Source organism: Zootoca vivipara, chromosome 3, assembly GCF_965207765.1.
Source record: "Zootoca vivipara chromosome 3, rZooViv2.hap1.1, whole genome shotgun sequence".
In the NCBI taxonomy this organism is placed as follows: domain Eukaryota; kingdom Metazoa; phylum Chordata; class Lepidosauria; order Squamata; family Lacertidae; genus Zootoca; species Zootoca vivipara.
Window position 1 is genome coordinate 67,481,842 of NC_142586.1, and position 23,964 is coordinate 67,505,805.

Genomic DNA, 23,964 nt, shown 5'->3' on the forward strand with positions numbered 1-23,964 from the left:
GCTGCTAAATAGCAGTGTTCCCTACTGCGTTTCCCTTTCTTGTGTATGAAAGGCTCTAGGGAGTTTTGACTCAACAGCCTTTTTATTTATGCATAACTGCAGTTTTGTATTGCATTGGTTATCGGCAGGTTTGTATGCAAGGTGTTACAGAGACATACCATGCTATTCTCTTGCTTTTTCACAGGGTGGTATCTTAACAAAGTAGTTCCATTTGCACAATGATTTCCATTTGCACAGTGGATCTCCCCTCTCTCCATCAACAATATTTAGGGGAGATGGGGGAACGCAAAGGGAAGGAGGGGAACATCCATTGCACAGCCAGAATTCCTTGTGTTAATGAACTACTCAGTTGGATACCACCCACAGTGTGTTTATGTTGTACCTATTATTAATTTTGAGTTTGGTTATTGGAGAATTTGCAAATCCAGATGCAGAATTTTGAAGTTTAAGAAACACTGTTGTAGCAGTTGAAAATGGCAATATTTATTTCAAAGCCTTGACAGGTGATTTTAATATCTTGCAGTACCACAAAGAAGCCATCCGTCTGATGTCTGGGGTATTCAGACAGAAAATTGGAGACCAGTATATCAGTTTTGCAAGGAAGTGGATGAATTATGTCCTTACTAAGTGTGAGAGTGGCCGAGGTACTAGACCAAGGTAATGATTGAGAAATAACTATTTTTGATTTTCCTCCTTTCTGTTTTATGGGAGCTTGAATATTTTAAACAAAGAGCAATGTTGCTGCCTTGATTACTTTGAAGATTATATTAATGCTAAATACCACATGAGTACAAGAATAAGATATTTCAGATAAACCAAGGCACCAATCATGTAAGAGTTTTCAGATTAGCGTGACTCTCATGATTAGAAAACAAGGCTAGAATTAAGGTTTGTTACACAGTTTAATTAGACTTGATTTTTAAAATTACAGTATGGGGAATGCATGCAATAGTAAATAATCAGGGTGACTTAGAATTTAAATCCTCTGCACATTGCCTGCCTCAAGAGCTGCACTCAGCATCCAAGGATTTTCTTGTAATTTGCTAGGTACCTGAAAGTCATGGCATTTTGGTTACGGTTAATTGTGGGTTCCCAAGCATTTTGGCTGTCCTTACCAGGTGTACATCCTTTTCTTACATGGCATACATTTCATTATTTCCTTTGTTGTCACTAATTGGAAAGGATAATTGTTACGACTGAGATGCTGCAGAGTTTGGCCAGACTTTGCATTGTGGACATATTAAATGTCTGTGGGGAAACAGGGTCGCCGTCTAGATCAGGAGTCTGTAGACACTCCCACCCCCCACCCCGTGCCACCTAAATCTGCTCTGGAGGGTTTTGGAAACCCCCCAAAATATGTTTAGGAGGCACATGGAGGAGGGGGAAGTCCTGTTGTGCCAATGGACCTCGTTCCATAAACACATGTCCCACTTAGTGCTATGTTGAAGCCCACCTAAGAGTGTTGGGATTACAGTATTCTTTCCCATGCATAGCCATAAAAACATAGCTGCAGGGAACAGAGTCTTGAGTAGGCATTGTTTTAGATTTGCATAATGTTTAGAAAGGCAAGGTTTTTGTGTAGCATGGCAACAGAGGTTGTTTTTCTCTAAATAAATACAGCTGCTTATGTAAGTACTCCTGGTTAACCAGTAACTCCTTTCTGCACAACAGGTGGGCAACACAAGGTTTTGATTTCCTTCAAGCCATTGAGCCAGCCTTTATTTCAGCTCTGCCTGAAGATGACTTTTTGGTATGTCATTAACCACTCTCACATTTTAAGTTAACAAACACTATTGGCTGCATTTGAGACCAGATAAGGACTGTTTTGCTAGTGGTTCATTTTATTCATACTTCTTGAATAATATATGTTCCTAAGTTATACATTTCAATTTGTTAAAGATACTGCAGGTACTTATTAGAAAAACACGGTATTTATTGTTGCAATGATGTTAATTTTCTATCTTCCAGAGTTTACAGGCGTTGATGAACGAATGTATTGGCCATGTAATTGGAAAGCCTCATAGTCCTGTTACAGGTTTGTACCTTGGTAAGGCAGCAGCTACACAGTCTCTTCCTCTGGAACTTTACACCTGTAGTTTGTAGAAGTAGAAACATGTCGTTGTAAGTAAATTGAATGTGTAAATCTAAAATACAAGAGTCACAATAAAAACAAGAATCAGCCAGTCATCCAACTCAGTATGTCAGCCTCCTGTCTTCACAAATTGATGGCAAAAAAAATAATCACCAGGAATGGGGAACCTGTGACTCTCAGGGTGTTATTAGACTGCAGCTTCCATCATCTTTGACCATTAGTCATGCTGGTTGGGGGTGATGAGAGTTGGAGTCTAAACAACCTGTAAAGGACCAGTGTTTTCCCATCTCTACAATAAAGAATGTGGTTTTTAAAACCCCTGTAAAATATAAGAAGCATAAGATAATTCATCTTGGCCTACTAGAACAGACAGGTTTTCAGTTTGGCTTGGAATGACATCAGGGAGGTGAGGTGTCCAGATAACTTTTCTCAAGGCACAACATTCCAAAGCATGAGCACAGCAGCTAATTAAGTCCCATCACATGTTCCTTCCAGTGAGCCTCAGGAATTGGCAGGGCCTGTCCAGATGATTTCAGTGAGCATGGTGGTCCCAGGGCATGGTCTGAAGGGACAAGAGGCCTTGCTGAAGCTAAGCAGGCCTGGATCTGGTCAGTGTGTGGATGGGAGACTGCTTCCGAAATGCACATGTGCTGATTAGAGGAAGAAAGGCAGAAAAAGAATAAATAAACAATAGGTGGTCCTTTAGGTGTCCAGGCACTTATACCTCTTAACTTTAAAAGTAGAAACCAGCACTTTGGATTGGGCCCAGAAATGAACAGGACGCCAGTGAGTATAGTACAGGCATAGGCAAACTCGGCTCTCCAGATGTTTTGGGACTACAATTCCCATTATCCCTGACCACTGGTCCTGTTAGCAAGGGATGATGGGAGCTGTAGCCCCAAAACATCGGGGGGGGGGGGCGAATTTGCCTATGCCTGGTATAGTACAACAGTGGAATCACAGGCTGCTGACAACTGGCTTCAATCAACACCCTTATAGCTGCGTTCTACAGCAACTGAAGTTTCTGAGCCCTCCTCAAAGGTAGCCCCATGTAATAGTAATCCAAGCTAAGGCACGTGTGACCATGCTCACAAAACAGCGGTGAACAAACTGGAACTATATGGGGAATAACCTTATACAGAATATTTTGCATTAAGTGAAGTTCATACTAATAGCAGAAAAGGAGTAGCTTTCCTGGAGATTCTTCAACTTAGCCCTGCATACCTTGTGTCTTACCAAGCCAAGCACTGCCCATCAGCCATACATTGTTGGTGGCAAAGAACAAAAACAAGATTGATCAAACTATTGGTAGGCCTCCTATGAAACCGGTGGGCTACATTGTGCTGGGAGGGTCACAAGGTGTGCAGACCTGCATGAACTAGAGAGGCCTGCAAGCCAATGTGGAGTCTTGTTGTGTATAGAGTGTGTGCTCCACAATTAGCTTGCCTTTCCCTGCTTAAAATGTATAAACAAGGGAGTTGTTTATGTTGAGAGATCAATAACTATGGCAGGTACAGCTATAAAGTGACAACATTAAAATGACTAGAAGTGTTCTGCTGATATCAGGTTAGGTCGGATCTCTCTTGCTTATTGTGGTTGAGCTTGAATTGCTCCTAATGGACCTTTGTTGAGTATATTGAAGAAATAATGGCAGTACTTGGGGAGGAAAAGAAGAAAACTCAAATCTGAGTTGTGCTTGAACATCAAAGATGCACTTGGAAGAGTGAACAACTTCAGTCCAGGTTAATTATGAAAGAATATATCTGTAGTCAAGCTAAATATTTAAATATACAGTGGTACCTCGACTTACGAAGACGATCCGTTCCGCGGCGCTCTTCGTAAGTCGAAGTCTTCGGTTGCCGAAGCGCCTGTTCTGCGCATGTGCTGACCGTGCGGCGAAAAGACTTCTAGGGAAGTCGTTCGGATGTCGAGATATGACTGTACAGAACAAGTCCCATAAATTGGGAATTGTCTTGTGGCTTAAGGAAGCCTTTGTACTTTTGCAAAATATTACACACAGAGAGACCCATTTTCTTAACTATTTGTATGCTAAATGATATATATAAATAGGAATAGCTTACTTACTAGTGCTTGCTTTTCCATAGCCCACTACATTTCTTGGCTACTAGCCTGCAGATACATTGGGCTGACCAATTTCTTAAGTCCGCTTCTCATGGGCAGGCAGGCAAATCTGAATGCACAGTGAGCCACATCATTTGCTATTTGAGAAAATCTCTCTGGGTTGATTTCATCCCAGTTTCTTCCACTTCAAACAAATTGCATGAACTGGACCTCCGTTACAATGATCCTGCATCAAATGTGACATGCATGTGTTGACTGTTCTCTTCAATCATCTGAATGCCCTCCCTCTGCCTCTTTCTGCTTGTAGCTATTCATCGGAATAGTCCCCGTCCTGTGAAAGTACCTCGGTGCCATAGTGATCCCCCAAATCCTCACCTCATCATCCCAACACCAGAAGGGTTCAGGTATTAAAAGCTCATCCAGATCCTTACTGCTTGTAGTCTAGAGGAAACTGGCGTTTCTGAAGTTGTTCAAGCAACCTTACTATTTGAACCTTGCTGTCTGCCTTTATCCAAATGAGATTAAAAAAAAATTCCTATGTGCCAAGCCCACAATAATTTCTCCCCTTTGAAAAAATGCTTAAAACCCCACAGTAATTTTCCTTATTGTTATGAGTTCTGTGAAGAATGTCATTGCCTCTGTAACATCATTTTGATAAGTGACATAGCCTTTCTCCTCTATACCTGAACAACTTTCTGAATTTTTATTATTATTTATTGCTTTCTTCTGTTCTCCATGATATGTGAATTCAGTCATATGCTACTACAGTGCTGAAGCTAGAGGTGTGTTTTGTGTGTGTATGTGTGAGTTATAAAAAAGCAGCAAGAGCAAGGCAGCTCTTTCTCCCCATCTCTGTCCACCACAGTCCTATCCTACAGTTTCTGGAACCTTCATTGAACCTCCCCACCCCCTCATTTTTTTGCTATTTCCTCTCCTTCTCCTCAAAAGGTTGCAAACAACAGGGACCCAGGTGGCGCTGTGGTTAAACCACTGAGCCTAGGGCTTGCTGACCAGAAGGTCGGCGGTTTGAATCCCTGTGGCGGGGTGAGCTCCTGTTGCTTGGTCCCAGCTCCTGCCAACCTAGCAGTTCGAAAGCACGTCAAAATGCAAGTAGATAAATAGGAACCGCTACAGCGGGAAGGTAAACGGCGTTTCCATGTGCTCCTCTGGTTTGCCAGAAGCAGCTTTGTCAGGCTGGCCACATGACCTGGAAGCTATACGCCGGCTCCCTCGGCCAATAATGCGAGATGAGCGCGCAACCCCAGAGTCGGTCACGACTGGACCTAATGGTCAGGGGTCCCTTTACCTTTTTACCTCCTTCTCCTCAAAAGGTTGCAAACAACAGTATTAACCCCCAAACAGGTGGACCCTCCTAAATCTATAGTATACGGAAAATGGAAACTTGGCTTTTGATGACAAATTAGCGGTAGCTCTAGCAGTAATGTTACTGATTTTTTAAAACAGCTTTATTAAGACCCTCGGACAACTGAGATGCAGAAAATGAAGCTTCTGTTGTGCTGCTTTCTCTTCTGGTTTTTTAAATATGCATGTATGTGCATGCAAATCCCTGTGATGCTGCTGCTTCTGTTAAGTGTAGATTATGAAAGTTAGCTGAATATGGTGGCATTTCTGCATCTTGGAAATTAGAGGGTTTCCACATCAACTTGTCTATGGACGTTGTCACTTCACAAAAAATATATATATTTACTATAAGAACTACTATACAAAGCCATCATGCAGAGACAGCATTTGTACACATCACACTAAATCATGCAGGAGCAAGCCTCAGCAGATTTCAGATTTACATGCCACGTTCCCCTCCCCTCCCCTTACAGATTGCAAGGAGATCGGAAGCTCCTGCTTTTGCATAACTGGCTTGTGTCACCCACACCAACAAACTATGGTTAGCCAACTTCAAACTATAGGTGCTGAAACTGGCTTCTTTAAACTGTGACCATACAGTGGTACCTCAGTTCTCGAATGTAATCCATTCTGGAAGATCATTTAAGTTCTGAAACATTCGAAAACTGAGGTGCAAAGGGCTATCTGCAAATCCAATCGAGAAAATTGAAAAACACGCAGCTGAATTCCTTTGACTTCCAAGGCGCGCTTGAAAACGGAAGCATTTACTTCCGGGTTTTCGGCATCCAGGTTAAGATTAAATACAGTTCCAGGTCTCGACAAAAGGGCAAGCCCTGTTTAATCAAAAGTGTGGCTCTGCGAAAGGAGAAGTGAGGAGGCAGAGCATGTGAGCCCAAATAGTTTAAGAGTAGTGTATGCCTGCTGCTGTAGTATTTTTACTCACTACACTTTTTGTTTACAATTTTGTTTTCAGTACTTCACATTTATAAATGGATCTCCTTTTGCTTGCTGAAAACAATCTAGGTCCTCAGTTGCAAGCATAATTTTATAGTGCAAACTGGAAACTTAACCTACTTAGAGCTCAAATCATTTTACAGGTTTTTTTTTTAAATGAACTTTTCACAAGATTTTTTCAGACTACTGTTTTGAGTCACCGTGTTTTAAGAATCCTGTAAAAATGGACCTGAAAGTCTTTTCCTGAAGCTTTTCTTCTCACTGCAGCACAAGGAATGTCCCATGTGATGTACGGAACCATTGCAGCCCTGCTGTTAGTCGCCCCACTCCCGTCGGTGGTGACTCAACTCAGCCAAAACCACCTGTCAGCAGTACAAATGATATCAGGTAGCTCCACAACATAGCAGATTCATTCCTGTCCACATCACTCATATAAACTGCTTGCAATTAGATCCTAGTAGTTCATCATGGTTCCATTATATGCTCCCGGTGATTACCTTGTTTCTTCTAAAAGTGTGAGATTTTTAAAAAGTGCACGTTATATGTTTCTCCATTTTAAAAAGATCATTTTTTTTTTACCATGCATGCTTGAGAACAATTTTTTATTTACTTTTATTTTAGAGCCATTAATGCATGCAGTTCATTTCCTCTGTTCCTTTGCAGCTTTATAGTAGCTAGGTGTGACTGAACTAATACTGAACAGAGACACCTCTTAATTTCATAAAATTCTACCCATAGGCATATAGAGCGAGTAGTAAAACCTTCCAAGAAGAGTTACACTGGTGACAAATCCACCGTAAGATGTTTCTTTGGCACACTGAACAACATGCAGTGCACAAATGCTACCATATTTTCGAGTACCCCATATTTCAGATAAAGAGGAAACCCAGCGAAAGCAAAGCAATTGTGTCTGGTACACTGATAATGTCATCTTTAATTTTATTTGTTTCTCTGGACATTGGGTTGAATCCATCTAAGCCGTGCTTTGAGAAGACCCATGAAATAACTGACTAACTTAAATCCATTGGTTTCAGTGGATTTATTCTGAGTATGGTCTAGTTGGATGAGACCCATTTTAAATTGGATTTTCAAAGGTATAGCCTTATGACTTGACACAGGATCTTTCTTTCTGCCATTAATAATATATACATATGTATGTATACACCTATATGCATAAATATGTATACCTTTGAAATGTATACTGCCCTGCCATTCCTTCCAGTTGCTGCTGATGTGTTTGGATATGTCAGATGGCTCCATTTTTTAAAAAATGAACTACGTCTAGTGGACAAGTTCCTTTCATCTAACAGGATTGTTGCCTGGTTTATTTTAGACCAGCGACATCTGGCGCCTCCACAAATGTTCCCCCTTCCCTGCTTCACGATGATTCCTGCATTGACTAGATGGCCCTCAGGGTCCCTTCCAGCTTCACAGTTCCGTGACTCTATGATCAAATGTAAATGTAGCCTTATGGTACATTTGCATGTACTGGTGCCATTGCATTTACCCCCTCTCAAATATTAGTAGCAGCTTTTTTTTTTTTTGAGAACAATCATATTTGGGGATTCCTCTCTCTCTCTCTTTAACCAGGATGCAGATCTAGACTATAAACATTTAGTTTGCTTTCTTAGTATGTGGCTTTCATTAACATACAGAATCATGGCTATTTCCACTTTATTTAAGCTTTCTGCTTTTAGAAAATTGGTGGGGGCGGGGAGTAAAAGTGCTAATTATTACAGCAGCAGTGTGTGTTCTTTTAAACAGAGGCTCCAGCGTCCCTGAAAATGATAGACTGGCTTCAGTTGCTGCTGAACTGCAGTTTAGATCATTAAGCCGCCACTCAAGTCCCACTGAAGAACGTGAAGGTGATTGCTGTCTAAATTGTAATGCTTCCCCCCCCCCCCCAAATTGTTTATGCATTTCTCCCTAAAACAAGCAACCGTTTTATTTCTAGGCTAGGTTCTTCTGCTGAACTATCAGTTTGACCTTCTCATTCCCAAATACTGTAGGTGTGAATCTATCGGCAGTTTTAGGATCTCTCTTTATTATGCCTTATGGTAGGAAGCTTTTTGTAGCAAATGTGCTATTGTAATTTAATATAGTTGTAGGCATCATTTAAGGGACGCGGGTGGCGCTGTGGGTTAAACCACAGAGCCTAGGGCTTGCCGATCATAAGGTCGGCGGTTCAAATCCCCGCAATAGGGTGAGCTCCCGTTGCTCAGTCCCAGCTCCTGCCAACCTAGCAGTTTGAAAGCACATCAAAGTGCAAGTAGATAAATAGGTACCACTACAGTGAGAAGGTAAACAGCGTTTCCGTGTGCTGCTCTGGTTCGCCAGAAGCAGCTTTGTCATGCTGGCCACATGACCTGGAAGCTGTACGCCGGCTCCCTCGGCCAATAATGCGAGATGAGCGCCACAACCCCAGAGTTGGTCACGACTGGACCTAATGGTCAGGGGTCCCTTTACCTTTATGCATCATTTATGTCCCACTAACAATAAGTAAAATGAGGAATTGTAAGTCTGGAGAGTGATCAGCTAACCTGCTAATTAAATGCTCTGATGATCAAAGAGGGCATTAAGTAAATGATGAAAGGCAACAAGTGATGAAACCAGGCAGGATTCCTGGAGAGACTACGCTTGTGGAATAAATAGAGGCACTACTACTTTGAAGGCTGCGCTCCATAATTAGGACTGACCCCTAAAATACCCTTTCAAAGGGAGGGAAAGGAGAATATCAACATGTAGCAAGCAGACTCTGTGATTGTTACATGTGAAAGCTAGCCATAAATATAAAATGAGAAATTGCCCTTATTCTTACAGCTTCATTATGACTAATCAGGTTATTGTCCATTCCAGACATAACTTGTTGCTTATTAACCCTTCCAAATCTACAATTCTATGATTCTAATGGGAACCTAGAACATTTCAGGTTTTGACACTCTTTTCAGTTTATTTCAGACAATAATTTTGGTTTTCACTTTGGTTATTCTACATTTAATCATATTCCTATGCGCAGTTGTTTTTGTGCGTATAACCTTCAATTTCTATGGAATGGGTGCTTTATAGCATTGTTTCGTCAGTTCCTCCCCCCACCCTTCTCCCATTCATCTTAAATTCATGCAGTCAAGTGGTTCCTTCTGTGAGTAGAAAGGTATTTCTGCTTGAGATGGGAAGGCATCCATAGTCTGTGGTGCCATGTTACGCTATTTCTGATAGCTTTCTGACCCACAGGAGCATTGCCTCCGAGGACACTGGGGGCTACTAAAAAGCATTGCATGGGGTAACTCAGCCCGTTTTTATAGCACCGATCCCTTCCTCCTCCACCAAAACAAGTGGTGCTTGTTTCTACCTTTGCAACTAAATAGTCTCTAAAGAGTATGCAATCGATCTCCATGTTTATGTAAATAGCTTATAATACTGTGGGGCCCTAATAATGCTTTAAGAACCATCTTAATATCCTAACATCAACAGGAACCCAGTGCTGAGCAATGGGTTGTTTTTTTTAAAAAAGTCTTCTGCTCTATATATCAGTGCCATCAGTTTCTAAAGCATTTTGTTTTCACAGAGCCTACTTATCCAAAAGGAGACTCTAGTGGATCAGCCCGAAGAAGTTGGGAGCTTCGGACTCTTATCAGTCAGACCAAAGGTAAAGATAAGAGTTGGCTACTTAGCTGTGTTCTGTTTTGCCATTAATGCTAGGTATGATTTTTAGGAGTTCCCTCAATGCCAGTTGGTTTTGCTGTAAGCTCTCACCAAACTATATCTTCCTAGTAAATGGACTTGTATTTCTGTTAGTACAGTACAAGAAGTTTTGAAGGAGAACTATATGAATTATTGCGGGAAAGGACTAAGAAGTTTATTTAAGATTTGGGTTTTATAGCAATAACTATTAAAATAAAATGCACTTTCAGAAAGAAAGTTAGAAAACTCTTAGTTGAGGTTGACGGAAGTCCTAGACTGTGATAGCCAAAGGTTTGTTATATTGTATAAGATGGGATGTTGCGTTTGAAAAATATGTGCAAAAGCCTGTGTGTGTGTGTGTGTGTGTGTGTGTATATGCACATTTCTGTTAGTATACACAAATGTGCCTATTGGTGCAAAACTTAAACTTGACAGCCATTGACAGCTCTTAATTCTGGTGGAGGATTCAGAAAGTTATGGCATTTACTGAATCATTTCAAGAACCATCAAACTAAACCAAAGATGAAAATGCCTTTTCACATGAAACTGAGGTGGTACAGTTGCTGCACCATAACCCCTTAGTCATGAATGGCAAAAGGTCAGCAGGAGATGACAATAGATACTTGTTCCTGTCTATTCTCATTCATGGCCTAAATTTAAAGTGTACAAAGAATGACTTATGAGTTTTATCAGCATTACAGCTTACCATATCTTAAACTCATATAGTAATGGTGTGGTGTATAGCCAGTGTGGTGTAGTGGTTAAGAGCGGTGGATTCGTAATCTGGTGAACCGGGTTGACTTCCCTGCTCCTCCACATGCAGCTGCTGGGTGACCTTGGGCTAGTCACACTTCTCTGAAGTCTCTCAGCCCCACTCACCTCACAGAGTGTTTGTTGTGGGGGAGGAAGGGAAAGGAGAATGTTAGCCGCTTTGAGACTCCTTCAGGTAGTGATAAAGTGGGATATCAAATCCAAACTACTACTCTTCTTCTTCTTCTTCTTCTTCTTCTTCTTCTTCTTCTTCTTCTTCTTCTTCTTCTTCTTCTTCTTCTTCTTCTTCTTCTTCTTCTTCATGGTCTGCTTGCTTTTTTTTGTCTAAAAGTCATTCTCTAACTGCTGCTGAGGTTGATAAGTTTGGCTGATACCAGGCAGTCATGCATGTCTTGTGTTAGCCCTCTAGTGACTGACTGATTTGCAGCAACTCATCGAGATTTCAGGTAGAAATCTGATAGCTCTACAGCCTGCTTTCCTTTTAACTGGAGATCCCAGGGATTGAAAATGCAATAACAGGACTTGTTCAAGATTTCCCCTTTTCTTTCTTAATTTCTAGACACTGCTTCCAGGCAGGGACCCATGGAGGCAGTTCAGAAATCTGTCCAGCTGTTTGAAGAAAAGAGGTACCGAGAAATGAGGCAGAAAAATATCATTGGCCAAGTTTGCAACACTCCCAAATCTTACGATAACGTCATGCATGTAGGCTTGAGAAAGGTGACTTTTAAGTGGCAGAGAGGAAACAAAATCGGTAAGTTTCTGGTAAGCTGCTTTTCAGTAAACTGTATTCCTAATTGCAGTTTATTTTACAATACATGAAACTCAAGCAGCATATTAAATGCACTATTGTTGAAGATGGCATCTGCTAAGTATAAGTCAATGCAGTAGTATATGGAGAAGCACTTGGGCTGATTGCCCTTTTCCCCACCCCAAACACATGATCATCTTTGTGAAGGAGGATATATTTGTGTGCATCACCTGGTCTTCCGTTTCTGCGTAATCACAGTCTTGTTGTAGCTAATGGATGGAATCAGTTGAAAATTTTACTTGTGTGCTCAGTGATATGTGTCCAAATTTGCATTTGTTACAAAGGAGGTTCTTGTGAAATGATCTAGAGGGGACTTTTGCCCAAGCAGCTTTCTCCGTATGGAAGTTCTAGCAATTTAAACACTACTTGCCTAAAGCCTCCGTTTCAATTAATACCATTAGAGGATGAACACAGAAAAGTTACATTGAGGATCCATACACATATTTACAGGAGTCATTGTTCATACTGGCAGAATCGTGAGCAATATTTCCAGGCTGCTTACATCGTTATTATTCTTATAATTCTGCAGGAGAAGGTCAATATGGGAAAGTCTATACTTGCATCAGTGTTGACACTGGTGAACTGATGGCCATGAAAGAAGTAAGTACTAGACTAATAAAACACACTGATTTTTTCTATTTTCTGCTTTGTATTAGCAGCAATGTTAATTTTAAAAATCACTGTTTTTTGCAGATAAGATTTCAACCAAATGATCACAAAACAATCAAAGAAACAGCAGATGAATTGAAAATTTTTGAAGGCATTAAGCACCCTAACCTGGTTCGGTACTTTGGTGTTGAACTCCACAGGGTAAGCAAACCGCAGTCACTGACACACGCAAATAAGTTAGGTCTGCAAGCTTTAATCAGTTTAATTGGTAGGAACACACAGAACCTTTGAGCCCACTTTTACATGCCACATTAATATTATCATGTTGCATTTCATCACATCTGTACATGGTCAATGGAAACAGTGGATGTGTGATATATTTCAGAACCATATTTGGGGATGTTTTCAGCTAAGTCTAGTCAGAGTAAGCTCAGGGATATCCATGAACCTAAGTGAATTATGTCCATTAACTTCAATGGGTCTACTCTGAGCTGAATAACACCCTTCCTATTTAAGAATCAAAACTGGATGTGATGTGGAAGCATCATACTTCAGCTTCTCAGTGTCTTTTTATGTGCTTAAAAGGAGTAGCTGGAGTGGGTTCAGTTCGGGATTGAGGCTGAGCAGTGATGGCCCTAACTGAAATCCCTCCTCTGAAGCTGCTGGAGGTGGGGATACAGGTACAGTGTGGGTACCCACAGCAAACAGCAGGATTAAGCGGGTGGCAGTTTAGATTTGGAACAGACTTGTTCTGCAGTCTGCTTCAGAGGGTAGGACTAGAGGTTTGTTGGCATCCGTCTGTCTCGAGAGATGATGGAGTGCAGTCAAACCACTGCATTAGCAGTACCAAAGTGACCTCCACACCACGTACAAGCCTGGTATGGAAATTGCAAGGAAGCAGATTTTGGTTAAACCTTAGGAGAAACGTATGTCGAGAGAGATTTAGCAATAGAACAGAGTGTTTTTGGGAGGTGGTTTTCCAAACCAGCAGAAGTATTTTAGTGGAGCCTGGAACGGCATCTATCAAGGATGGTTTTGTTGCAAGATTCCTGCATTAGGCAGCGGGTGGACTTGATAATCTACACAAGGTCTGTTCCTACTGTGAAATGGATATCTCACCATGTCTACACTGGCCCTGTATATTTTATGTTGCAGCATAGAGAGTCTTGTGGATGTTGTATGAGATAAAAGCATTACTCTTGCATTAGGTATGGTGGGCCAGACTTCTTTTGTCTGGTATGCTTAGCAACCATCTTCATAGCCCATCACAGCAGACAGCTGCTATTTCCCCCCTTACCAGTCATTCCCTGTATAGAATACATCCGGGACAAGGTACTGTGCTGTGCAGCTTCCATTCCAGACAAAAACACAAGACAACAGTAGCTTACAGAAACATGCATACAGAAGATGCCATGGGACCAGATGCCTTTCTTTGCTCCCCAACTATAGGAAGAAATGTACATCTTCATGGAATACTGTGATGAGGGAACTCTAGAGGAAGTGTCAAGGCTGGGCCTCCAGGAGCATGTCATTAGGCTTTACACTAAGCAGATCACAACGGCCATCAATGTGCTGCACGAACATGGCATAGTGCACCGAGACATCAAAGGTAAGCAGCACTTCTGAATTCTTTCGTTTCCTTTTTTGCTCTGGGATGATCTGCAGATTTGCATTTAAAAAACAAACTTTGGGAATATAACAAAACACGGGGATATAAAGCTACGCAAACCCCATGTTACTGAGATTGCCCCAACTTTCTTTATTTCATTTCCCTCATTTCAGGGGGTTGGACAAAATGACCCTTGCGATACCTTCCAGCACTACAATTCTATGGTTTAATGCATATTCTGCTTTTCCTCCCAGAGGAGCCTGAGATAGCAAACACATCTACAATTTTTTTTAAAAAAATTAAAAAGCATTCTATAACGGTTCAAACATTCTACAATCAGTTACAGTTTAAAGCATTATAACATAATGTGTTACCCTTTTCCTGCTGGATTAGTGCTTCCAGAATCTTATTTTCTGGGACCAGATTGTATTACTGGTGGTGATTTCTGCACTTGGTAGCCACCACCACTTGAGGTGTTGAAATCTGCTCTGGAGGTTTAGAGGTGGCCCAGGGTAATATTGGAGGGTGGCTAGTTGAGGGGAGAGATCTGTGAAAAAAATGCTGCCCCACCTCTGTACTCCGGGGAATCCTCCGCTGGATCCTAGTGGATCCCATTCTTGGGGGTTAGGCAGGCTCCAGGACACTAATTCCCAACTGTGCATAAGCAGACGTAAAAGAAAAGTACAGTATATGAAGAAATCAGTATCTTTTCAGATTTTAGGAGGTTAGGCACTGAAAAAGAATATAACCAACAGGCAGCTGTCCTAGGCTACATAGCTTTGATTAGCCATTCCATTTCATCCTTTGGAATCCAAGTCACCATTAGGGCCAGAGTTTTAACACTGCCAATCATAAACTAATGAAATTCCTTTATCAGGTCAGTACAAAAACTTGCCATGAAAGAACTTGCCATGAAAGAATTTCCAAATGGCTTGCTTTGTGTGTACCAAAGTGCCAAAAGATGGTACGAGTCATAGGTCCAACAAGCTGCCTGGCCTCTAGTTGTGGAGTTTGGGCAGAGGCTTGAAAATAGGCACGTGCTTGGGCCCCTGGGGTGAGTAAGAGTTGCTGAGACAGCCCACTGTGCATCCCTTTGCAGTGTGAGGAGCTGCTGCTCCACTCTAAACATAGCATGCTGGCCTGCACCTCTTCTGCTTCCTAGAAGAATTGAGGGAACAGCCCCACAAATTGCCTCTACAGGGGAGCTCTTGTGCTCTCATCTCCCATTTGGAAGGATGTGCCCTGACTATTGGACCGACCCCCATTTTTCTATACAGGTCTCCATTGTAGAAGGAGAAAAAGGAAATTGGGAGCTAGCTGGACTCAGGTCAGTCTAGCCTGCTACATTTGCCCAGGTATCAGGGAGAGCTGCCTGAATGCTTCCTGTCTAGCTGTCCGGTAGGGATGAGGGAGAAAGACTACAGGACCATGTTCAGTTCCCATAGCAATGCTAGTTAGACTGATTGGAGGCTAAGGTTTTAAGGCTTTAAGGGTGAGACGATGGAAAAAGAGATTAGATGCTATTTAGCGTTTTGTGGGGTGGAGAAACTGCAGTCCTGATGGCAGCTTCTCTTTCTTGTTCCTCCCTTAGAAAAATGGTGGTGGGAGGGAGGTGTAATAACAGATCTCTCCATGTTTGGGGATTCGATGTGTGCTGCGTGATGGGAAAAGGCTTTGGCAAATGAATCAAAGAAGTGGGTATCTCCCACCTCCTGGTTATGTGCAAGACTCTTTTGGACCTAAAATAAAGTTTTTCTGTTTCTGTAAGTTGTAAGTAGATATCTATGCCTGGTTGGCTAGCGAGACCTCCAGACCAGTAATGAAAACTCTTCATTTAGGGTGATCACTCTATAATAAACTGTTTCCTTTGGGCTTAAAATCCTGTCTAATTTTTTATTTAAGAATCAATCACTCTCCCCCCTCCCTTTCAGGAGCAAACATATTTCTTACTTCATCGGGGCTGATTAAGCTGGGAGACTTTGGCTGTTCGGTAAAACTAAAGAATAACACACAGACGATGCCTGGCGAAGTGAATAGTACTCTGGGAACTGCAGGTAATAGAGAACATGCCAAGGAAGTTTCCTTGTGTGTTGTACTGACTAAAACCAATGAAATGTGTTATTGTCGACTATTGCTCTGATGCATTGTTTTGCTATGGGCACGTGAGCTCTGATGTGCACATTGATAGTCAGGTGCCTAGCCTTACCCATGTTGGCTTACCCATTCAATTTAACTGGCACACATTCCCTTGTGTATGGGAACAGATCTCTTGACTTGAGGCCCTGAAGAATCGCTGCCAGTCAGTGTAGGCAACTCTGAGATAGTCTCCATGTAGTCTGACTTGGCGTGCTTCAAAGTTAACATTTACAAAAGAGATCAGATTATTAAAATGTGTGGGTGTGTCTGATTTCATGCCTCTTCCATCCCCCTACCCACCCCATACCCTGGGATGATAATACCAATTTGTTAGTCATGAAAACGGAGAGAGACAGTGATGCACTTTGGACATTTAATTTTTAAAGGATCTATTCCTAAAAATGAATTCTATTCCTAAAACTTTCTAGACCAGGCTTCCTCAACCTCGGCCCTCCAAATGTTTTTGGCCTACAACTCCCATGATCCCTAGCTAGCAGGACCAGTGGTCAGGGATGATGGGAATTGTAGTCTCAAAACAGCTGGAGGGCCGAGGTTGAGGAAACCTGTTCTAGACAGCAGCACTAGTTGTATTAAAAAATCGTTAAATAATTTGCAGGATGACGTTACCTTAGGAGCTCATTTTGCATTTGCTCTGCAACAGAAGACTAATGAAATGTTTATTCCTCTCTAGTCAGAGCACAGGGAACAAATTATATGTGAAAAAATTGTTTTTTAAAAAGACGAATGGTATTAGCTAAAGCACTTTATATCAACAGCTGCGCAAGTAAATAATTTGGTTGTCTATCAGTTTTAAACTACAAATCTGGTTTTGTAGGCATCGGTTTAAAGTTGACATAAATTCTTATTGCCGGCTGCTGAGCATAAGAGAATTTTAAAGATGTGGATTTCTGGCTCTGTAGCAGTCCAGCATAACCACAATTTTGCCATTTTCCATTGCTTGGAGCAAGTAGAAAACTGGGATATGTAACTCTTTAATTTAGCAGAAAATATCTGGAGGTGGTTCGTATTAAACTTGTGGAAATGTTTTTAAAGTATTGACTACGTGCATTTACACATTGGAACAGAATGTTGATGATCAAATAAGCAACTTGTGCTTGCCAGCAAGACAAAACTTATGGGTGACTTACGGTACTATTCTGTTGGACATGATTTGGTTTCTCAGATGAATCCCATTTGCAGAAGACTCTTCTTCCTTTTGTTACATAATCTGATGTGATTATCTGTGTTGTTTCAAAGCATACATGGCTCCTGAAGTGATCACTAGAGCTAAAGGAGAAGGTCATGGGCGTGCAGCAGACATCTGGAGTCTAGGCTGTGTTGTGATTGAAATGGTCACTGGAAAGGTAAGTGTTATTGTGCAAGATTAAGCCAACCTCAAATACTCATGAAGTCTAAAAGAGAGATGGGCAACTTGTGGCCCATATGTGTGAAATAGTGTTTCTGTGTTGGGGGGGAAGCACAGGCCCTGGGGGCAAAAGATGCCCAACTTTGTCTAAAATATCCTGTGGCTGAAATTGAGAAAATTGTTGAGGAATTGTACTTAGGGCTGTTGTGTGTGTGTGTGTGTGTGTGTGTGTGTGTGTGTGTGTGTGTGTGTTGCTATTAAAGGTCATACAGGCAGGAGGACAAGGACTCATTTTGGATAATGAAATAAAAGTAGTTTTATTTGCTCAGTGCGCTCTCCTCATACAGAAGGCTGCTTTGGATGTGGATGCTTTGGGTTAATAAACTGGGATGTGAATAAGCTTTGTGTCCAACTGTATTGACCCTTCTTAGCACAACACAACAAGCCAGGGTGTTTGCAGTTCATCATAGTTTCCCATTACATCCAAAGCACCAAACAGAACATGCTGGCGTAAGGCTGTTGCGTATCTCAGCTTGTTATCCAATGCCATCCATGAAATTTCTCATAATGGAGAGAACATAATCAAGTCTGCTCCATATAATTTTCTTCATCTTTCAGTAAAATACCTTTATGTTAACTGTGTATGAATGGTAGCACAAATATTTGACTGTCCCCACCCCGTAGATACATAGATCAGGTGGTAGTATCAACACGGATTTAATTCCTGTGTGGAAACTAATAATTTATGAAGGAGCTTCTGTTTTGGGGGGGCAGTCTGGACAGGATACTAGACTGTTAATCCCCCCCCCCCCCCGGTTTGGACTGTAGCCACTGCATTTATGTTGTTGTTGTTGTTGTTTAGTCGTTTAGTCGTGTCCGACTCTTCGTGACCCCATTTATGTTATGTATTGGTGAAACATCCACTATGCTGTGCTCTGCAGGATAGTCCAAAGATAGAAGCACTCAAAATAATTGAACTAATACTGAAGCCCCGTTTTGTATTCAGCATGCACATTAAGCCATCCCTGAGTTGTAGGGAAATGTTTTGGGGACAGAATGTTTTGTTTGCTCCCATTACCAGAGCCAGGAAATACAGAAAACCCTCGGTTCTGAGCATCTGATAACTGCAGTATAGAAAGCAGAACCTGTTCCCCATCTCTTATATCGTTTGCTGAGTATAATTTGTTGGGGCTTTTATTGCTGTGTAATTGTATCCCAACAATTTTCACTTATTGCTGGAACACATGTTTTTCAGAATCCCCTGGCCTCTAATGTATTTTAAAGATAATAATAGGTTGTAATCCACCATGGTTCTGTCATTTCAGAATGGCCATTCTTTGCTTTGAGTGTTACTCTGTATCCTGTTTCATTTTGGGCTTTGTTTCCCTATTTTTGATAATGTAGACCTGTAATCAAGTGGGGTGTGTGTGATTTATGCAAATAGCCATATCATATTATACTCATATATATGGACAGAGGTCCATATAGTTGTTATGTGTTGCTCCTTGATGTGCAGGTTGAGTGTTAATGTATTTAATGGAACAGGGAAGTAGCTAATTTTCTGTTTACTGATTGAGATTTTCTCCATAAGATGGTGCACTTGTTTAAAATCCTAAGAGGTGCCCTTCTGGATCAGGCCAAAGGCCCATCTAGTCTGGCACCCTGTTCTCACAGTGGCCAACCAGATGCTAATGGGAAGCCTACAAGCAGAACCTGAGTGCAATCTGAATTGAAACTTGCACAGTATGCTATTCAAGGGTTTTATGGTGCTTATGGAGAAATGCAGCACCAAGCCTATGTTAAATCAATTCCTTTGCAAGCTTGCCCTTTCAACACTGATACGCCTCCTTCGTTGCAGAGGCCCTGGCATGAATTTGAGCACAACTTCCAGATAATGTATAGAGTAGGGATGGGCCATAAGCCTCCCATCCCAGAAAAGATAAGCCCAGAAGGAAAAGACTTTCTTTCTCACTGCCTGGAAAGTGAGCCAAAGATGAGATGGACAGCTAGCCAGCTCCTCGACCATTCATTTGTCAAGGTTAGTTAAACTTGTTTCATTCAAATTTCCATCAAGAATGGGATTGGGATGTTAGAGAACTAAATCTCTTCAGGTTACAATTGCACTGGGCAGGAGCACAAGGCAGTTGCGGGATCTGATGCTCTGAAGCAGGGAGACTGCTATATCCTTGTGTCTCCACACAGTTAAAACCCCTAAAGTGGCCAGGGTCCTAGATCACGTGGAGAGCCTATGCACATGGTATTGCAGGTTTCGTGTTTCACAACTTCAGCACCAGCACATGGACTGCATGTGGGCCTTCAAGGATGCCATCTAGTGAGCAGGGCCGTAAAGCATTGCCATCTCCCTCACACAACTGTAATCACATGAGGGCTTGAAAAAGTACAGCAGAGTCTTTCCTTCTTCCTTTAAGCCCTACTTAAGGACCGTGCAGTATCTGCTGGCTTCACCCGTTCTGTCACATCTCACTTGCTCAGCCTGCTGCCCTCCTCCTGCTGGAGGACAAATGGGGTGGGGGGGAGCCAGGATGTCCTCACTTTCCCCTCCCACAATTCTAACTGAGGGTTTAGTGCCTTTAAAAGACTACAGATAGCCAACTGGAGAGGAACAGGAAAAGACATGGAGTGCTTACTAAAATAATAATAATAATAATAATAATAATAATAATAATAATAATATGAACTGGGAAAGTCTGATACCGTAGCAGACATCTTTGGTGTTGGGCACTCCATTCAGAAATGAAAAAGGAAGGTTTTCATAGAATCATAGAATTTTAAGGGTTCAAAGGGACCCTGGGGGTCATCGAGGCCACCTCCCTGCAATGCAGGAATCCTGCCCATGGCCATTCCTGGGTGGGCTCGAACCACAACCTTCTGGTTAATATCTGATGTCCTGACCCATTGTGTTGCTGGTAACCACCATTTTGCCTGTTGATCTTCAGTGGGAGAGGTCTCAGATCAATGTGAATGAATGAGCAGCACTGTCTTTACTGAACCTGTGCACAGTAGATTTGATTATTTTTGTTTTCTCCCTCCCTGTCACTATAACCCATCCTAGGTGTGCACAGATGAAGAATGAAGTTATGCACAATGCGTGGCCTCCTGTTCTCTGGTGAAGTATCTCTTAATCACTACTGTATGTAATATTTACATAAAAGACTATGCTGAGACCCAGGATACAGTTCAAAAGTTTCCGTGACTGAAGACTGCACAGGTGACCAGCGTCACTTCTACTGCTGCTCTCATTCATTTTCCCTTGGCGGGTGTTGCTCCCGGGCGATGCCCACAAGTTCAAAGAAGCTGCATGTTTCCGTGAAAGTGCCATTACTACTGTATAATGGACCATGACCTTATTTTTGTTCCTTCGCCTCCATTTCTCATATGACTGAGAATTGTAAAGTTAATATGTAGTATTTTTGAACTTTCTAGGTTCGAAAAAAAACAAAGGTTAGTGTTATATCAGGTATTCTGGACCTTGTTTTTACTCTCCTGTTGTTGAGTGCACTGACTGTGAACTTCTACCTTTTTTTGTTTTTGTTTTTTATTGGCCAGCTTGATTTGTTAATGCAAAGGCTGTTTGATGAAATCTAAAGGCCTTTCCTCAATAAATTGTTTATTTTAGGAAGTCTTTTTCTTTATTTCATTGTTTGAAGCTGTTTGTGTTAATTCTCTCAGCACATTCAAGGGCTGTAATTTTACAGTACTTCTGCAACATTTTAATAGTCTAGTTTAGTTCATTGATCTAAACCTTATTATAATACATCACTAGAACCGTCACAGTTTATGTCTACTGATAAGTAAGTAGCAGCTTTAGGGTTTGTTCACAACTGTGACTTTACCTGCTCTTTAGTCTTCTGTCCAGTCTGAAGTTTGAACACCAGTGTGCAGAAGTAACTGGCGCTTACTTATTGATCCTAAAAGACATTTCATATGCTGGTATAATTCTGGTGGCATTTTAAGACCTGTAACCTTTAATAGCAAAGTTCTTTTGATAATTCTGCAACATTCCACTTTCAGGTCTTTTGTTATTCATCACAGAAGTGAATCTTGAAAGGCTGCTTTTGTGATTTTCTTGTGTGTGCTCTCTGATGTGTCAGGTACCTGTTAAGGCAAAAATAAAGATGAGATTTTTCCTAGGAACCAGGAAAAATCTCAGGAGCCTTACATTCTGACGGTGTATATAATAAGCTCATGGAAATTGTGTGTGTGTATACACAGCACATCAAGAGATGCAAGCAGATTTCTTTTTATTTGAACTCAGCCTAAGGATAAGTAGGAAATTTTTGTAACATGGCATAGCCTTCAAGAGAACACAAGTATCAGAGACAGAGAACCCTTTTTATTTTCAAAGCATGCTAGTTACTAAGCGTTTGTGCTGTATTTGCCTTCATAACTTTTGTTTTGTTTCAGAAAAGATCCTTTTTAGGTATAAAAAAAGTAAAACTGCTTGGGATGACAGGGCCAAATCTAATCCCTTGGTGGTGGTGTTCATCATGGCTCACATGTGTACTTCATCATGTGCAAATAGCAAGAATAGACTGTACAGTCAAATGCTTGCGAGTCAAACGTTTTGGCTCCTGAACACCGCAAACCCGGAAGTGAGTGTTCCGGTTTGCAAACGTTCTTTGGAACCCAAATGTCTGATGTGGAAGCCTTGGTTTCCAAATATTTTGGAAGTTGAACGGACTTCTGGAATGGATTCTGTTCAACTTCTGAGGTACCACTGTAATCATAATATAATGAAGTCTTCAGATGAGCAGGCCATCATACGATTGTGTTCATTGTGTGGGTCACAAACTGGGCTATGAATCAACCCAAGTCTTTGAGGTGGATGCCTGGTGGTGGCATCTTAAAAACCTGTAAACTGTGAAGAGCGCAGTAGAATATATTATCTGTTCTTAAAGGCAAAGACAACTGAATGCTTCCATTATATTGTTTCAAGCTGTGGCCCTCTTCTATCTTATCAGTTTCAAGTTATTGGGTAATGTAGATTCATGAAAATTACAAACTAAACATTATTTTAACATCTTTATTTTTGTATAAACATAATATTTAATATTACTTTTGTTAAGGCAATTTAAAACATACAGTTGTTAATGGGGCGTGAACATTGATACTTAACAAGACAATACGAAATTGCTTTAATACACCAAACCAGAGTCAAAATTTGTTATTTTGGCAAGTACCCTTTAAATCTCAGGTGATATTTTTCTCATTACCTGCCCACTTGTGGGGAACATTCAGTGTTCAAATTTTAGGTTTTCGGAATGTCATAATAGATCATCTTAAACCTTGACTGTTTATGCCTCTAACTCTCACTGCAATTAGAAGAATTTGAGGAAGTGCAAGGAATGAATCAGGTATGAAAGTAACAATAATCCTCTTCCAAAAGTTACAGGTAGGTAGCCATGTTGGTCTGACGTAGTCGAAACACTTATCCACCACCAGTTCAGGCCTCAGATATTGTTGAAATGATTTCTAGTACACCTCCAAACAGCCAAAGGAAAAAAGCAGCATATAAAATAATACACTTGTAGGGTCATCTAGTCCAACATGTGGCCCCCATCCAATTTGAAAGCATACCTGGACCCTGCTTTGCTTAGTGCTGCTAGCGGTTATTGGTAAGGTCAAATATGCTTACCAAGTACATGATTTAGCCCAGATTAAGTACGTTTGAGGACAAGTGATTTCTCAAACATGCTTACAGTGCTGAATTCTGGATAGATCCTTTACTCACAGCAAAAATAAAAATGAGAAATGAAAACAAAACCCTAGTACTTGCTTGTAACAAGGAAAGTAGCTTGTAAAGATTCCTGTCCTATGATACACAGTTAAAAATTACCAGCTTTTAACTCAAAATGAGTCTTATTATACTCGTTAAAAGCAGGTGCAGCTTCTCTTCATATGGTGCCTATGATACCTGCACTTCCAACCCTCACCTTCCCACACAATTTATAAAGGCACTGGCAATGTCATTGTACAACCCACCAATCTTTGCAGACTTACACACAATGAATGTAAACACATTCAGCATTTACCGAACAGCAGTCTTTCTAATAGCTTGCATCAGCCAATTCTTCAACACTTGTCCATTTTGCTGATGACATGGTACATTTATATATTGACTGCATAGCTACTGTGGCAACAGCCAAACTACACTAAGACATCACCCACAAAATCTTGAGGTTCCTCTCTAATGGAACAGATCCTTCTACAACAAGTGATGTCAGCCAGTTTCATTCATTCTAGCACAAGTTACCTTCTCTGTCCCTGCATGAATTGTACAGTGAAATTTGGGGCAAAAGTTGCTCAGAACACGACATCCTTTGGTGAAGGGAAATTTGCCACTTCCAAACAGGAACTACCATGTTTCGACAGGGCTTTCCTAATCTAAAACTGGAAACAGAAGCAGGGAAAAGCTAGGCAAGAGTAGAAAAGTAAGGCAAGCTTGAAAGCTCCAAGCATCTTGGGAGCTGTCA

The 23,964-nt window shown here is 41.3% G+C and overlaps 1 protein-coding gene across 6 annotated transcripts in view; it reads left to right on the forward strand.

Annotated features, from left to right (window-relative positions):
- MAP3K4 (mitogen-activated protein kinase kinase kinase 4) overlaps positions 1–21,110 on the forward strand; it is a 57,381-nt gene extending 36,271 nt beyond the window's left edge. For 3 of the 6 annotated variants that reach the window (XM_035108600.3, XM_060272798.2, XM_060272796.2), the window contains exons 13-27: positions 524–657; positions 1,672–1,750; positions 1,969–2,047; positions 4,482–4,578; positions 6,758–6,877; positions 8,255–8,355; positions 10,056–10,136; positions 11,502–11,693; positions 12,280–12,350; positions 12,444–12,560; positions 13,809–13,968; positions 15,900–16,022; positions 17,362–17,468; positions 19,329–19,508; positions 20,544–21,110. In XM_035108600.3, the coding sequence (XP_034964491.3) occupies positions 524–657; positions 1,672–1,750; positions 1,969–2,047; positions 4,482–4,578; positions 6,758–6,877; positions 8,255–8,355; positions 10,056–10,136; positions 11,502–11,693; positions 12,280–12,350; positions 12,444–12,560; positions 13,809–13,968; positions 15,900–16,022; positions 17,362–17,468; positions 19,329–19,508; positions 20,544–20,564 (1,662 nt within the window). In that variant the 3' untranslated portion in view covers positions 20,565–21,110. The remainder of the gene's footprint in view (positions 1–523; positions 658–1,671; positions 1,751–1,968; positions 2,048–4,481; positions 4,579–6,757; positions 6,878–8,254; positions 8,356–10,055; positions 10,137–11,501; positions 11,694–12,279; positions 12,351–12,443; positions 12,561–13,808; positions 13,969–15,899; positions 16,023–17,361; positions 17,469–19,328; positions 19,509–20,543) is intronic. The other 3 variants (XM_035108601.3, XM_035108603.3, XM_035108604.3) reach the window with 3 other exon arrangements.
- The last annotated feature ends 2,854 nt before the right edge of the window (positions 21,111–23,964 follow it).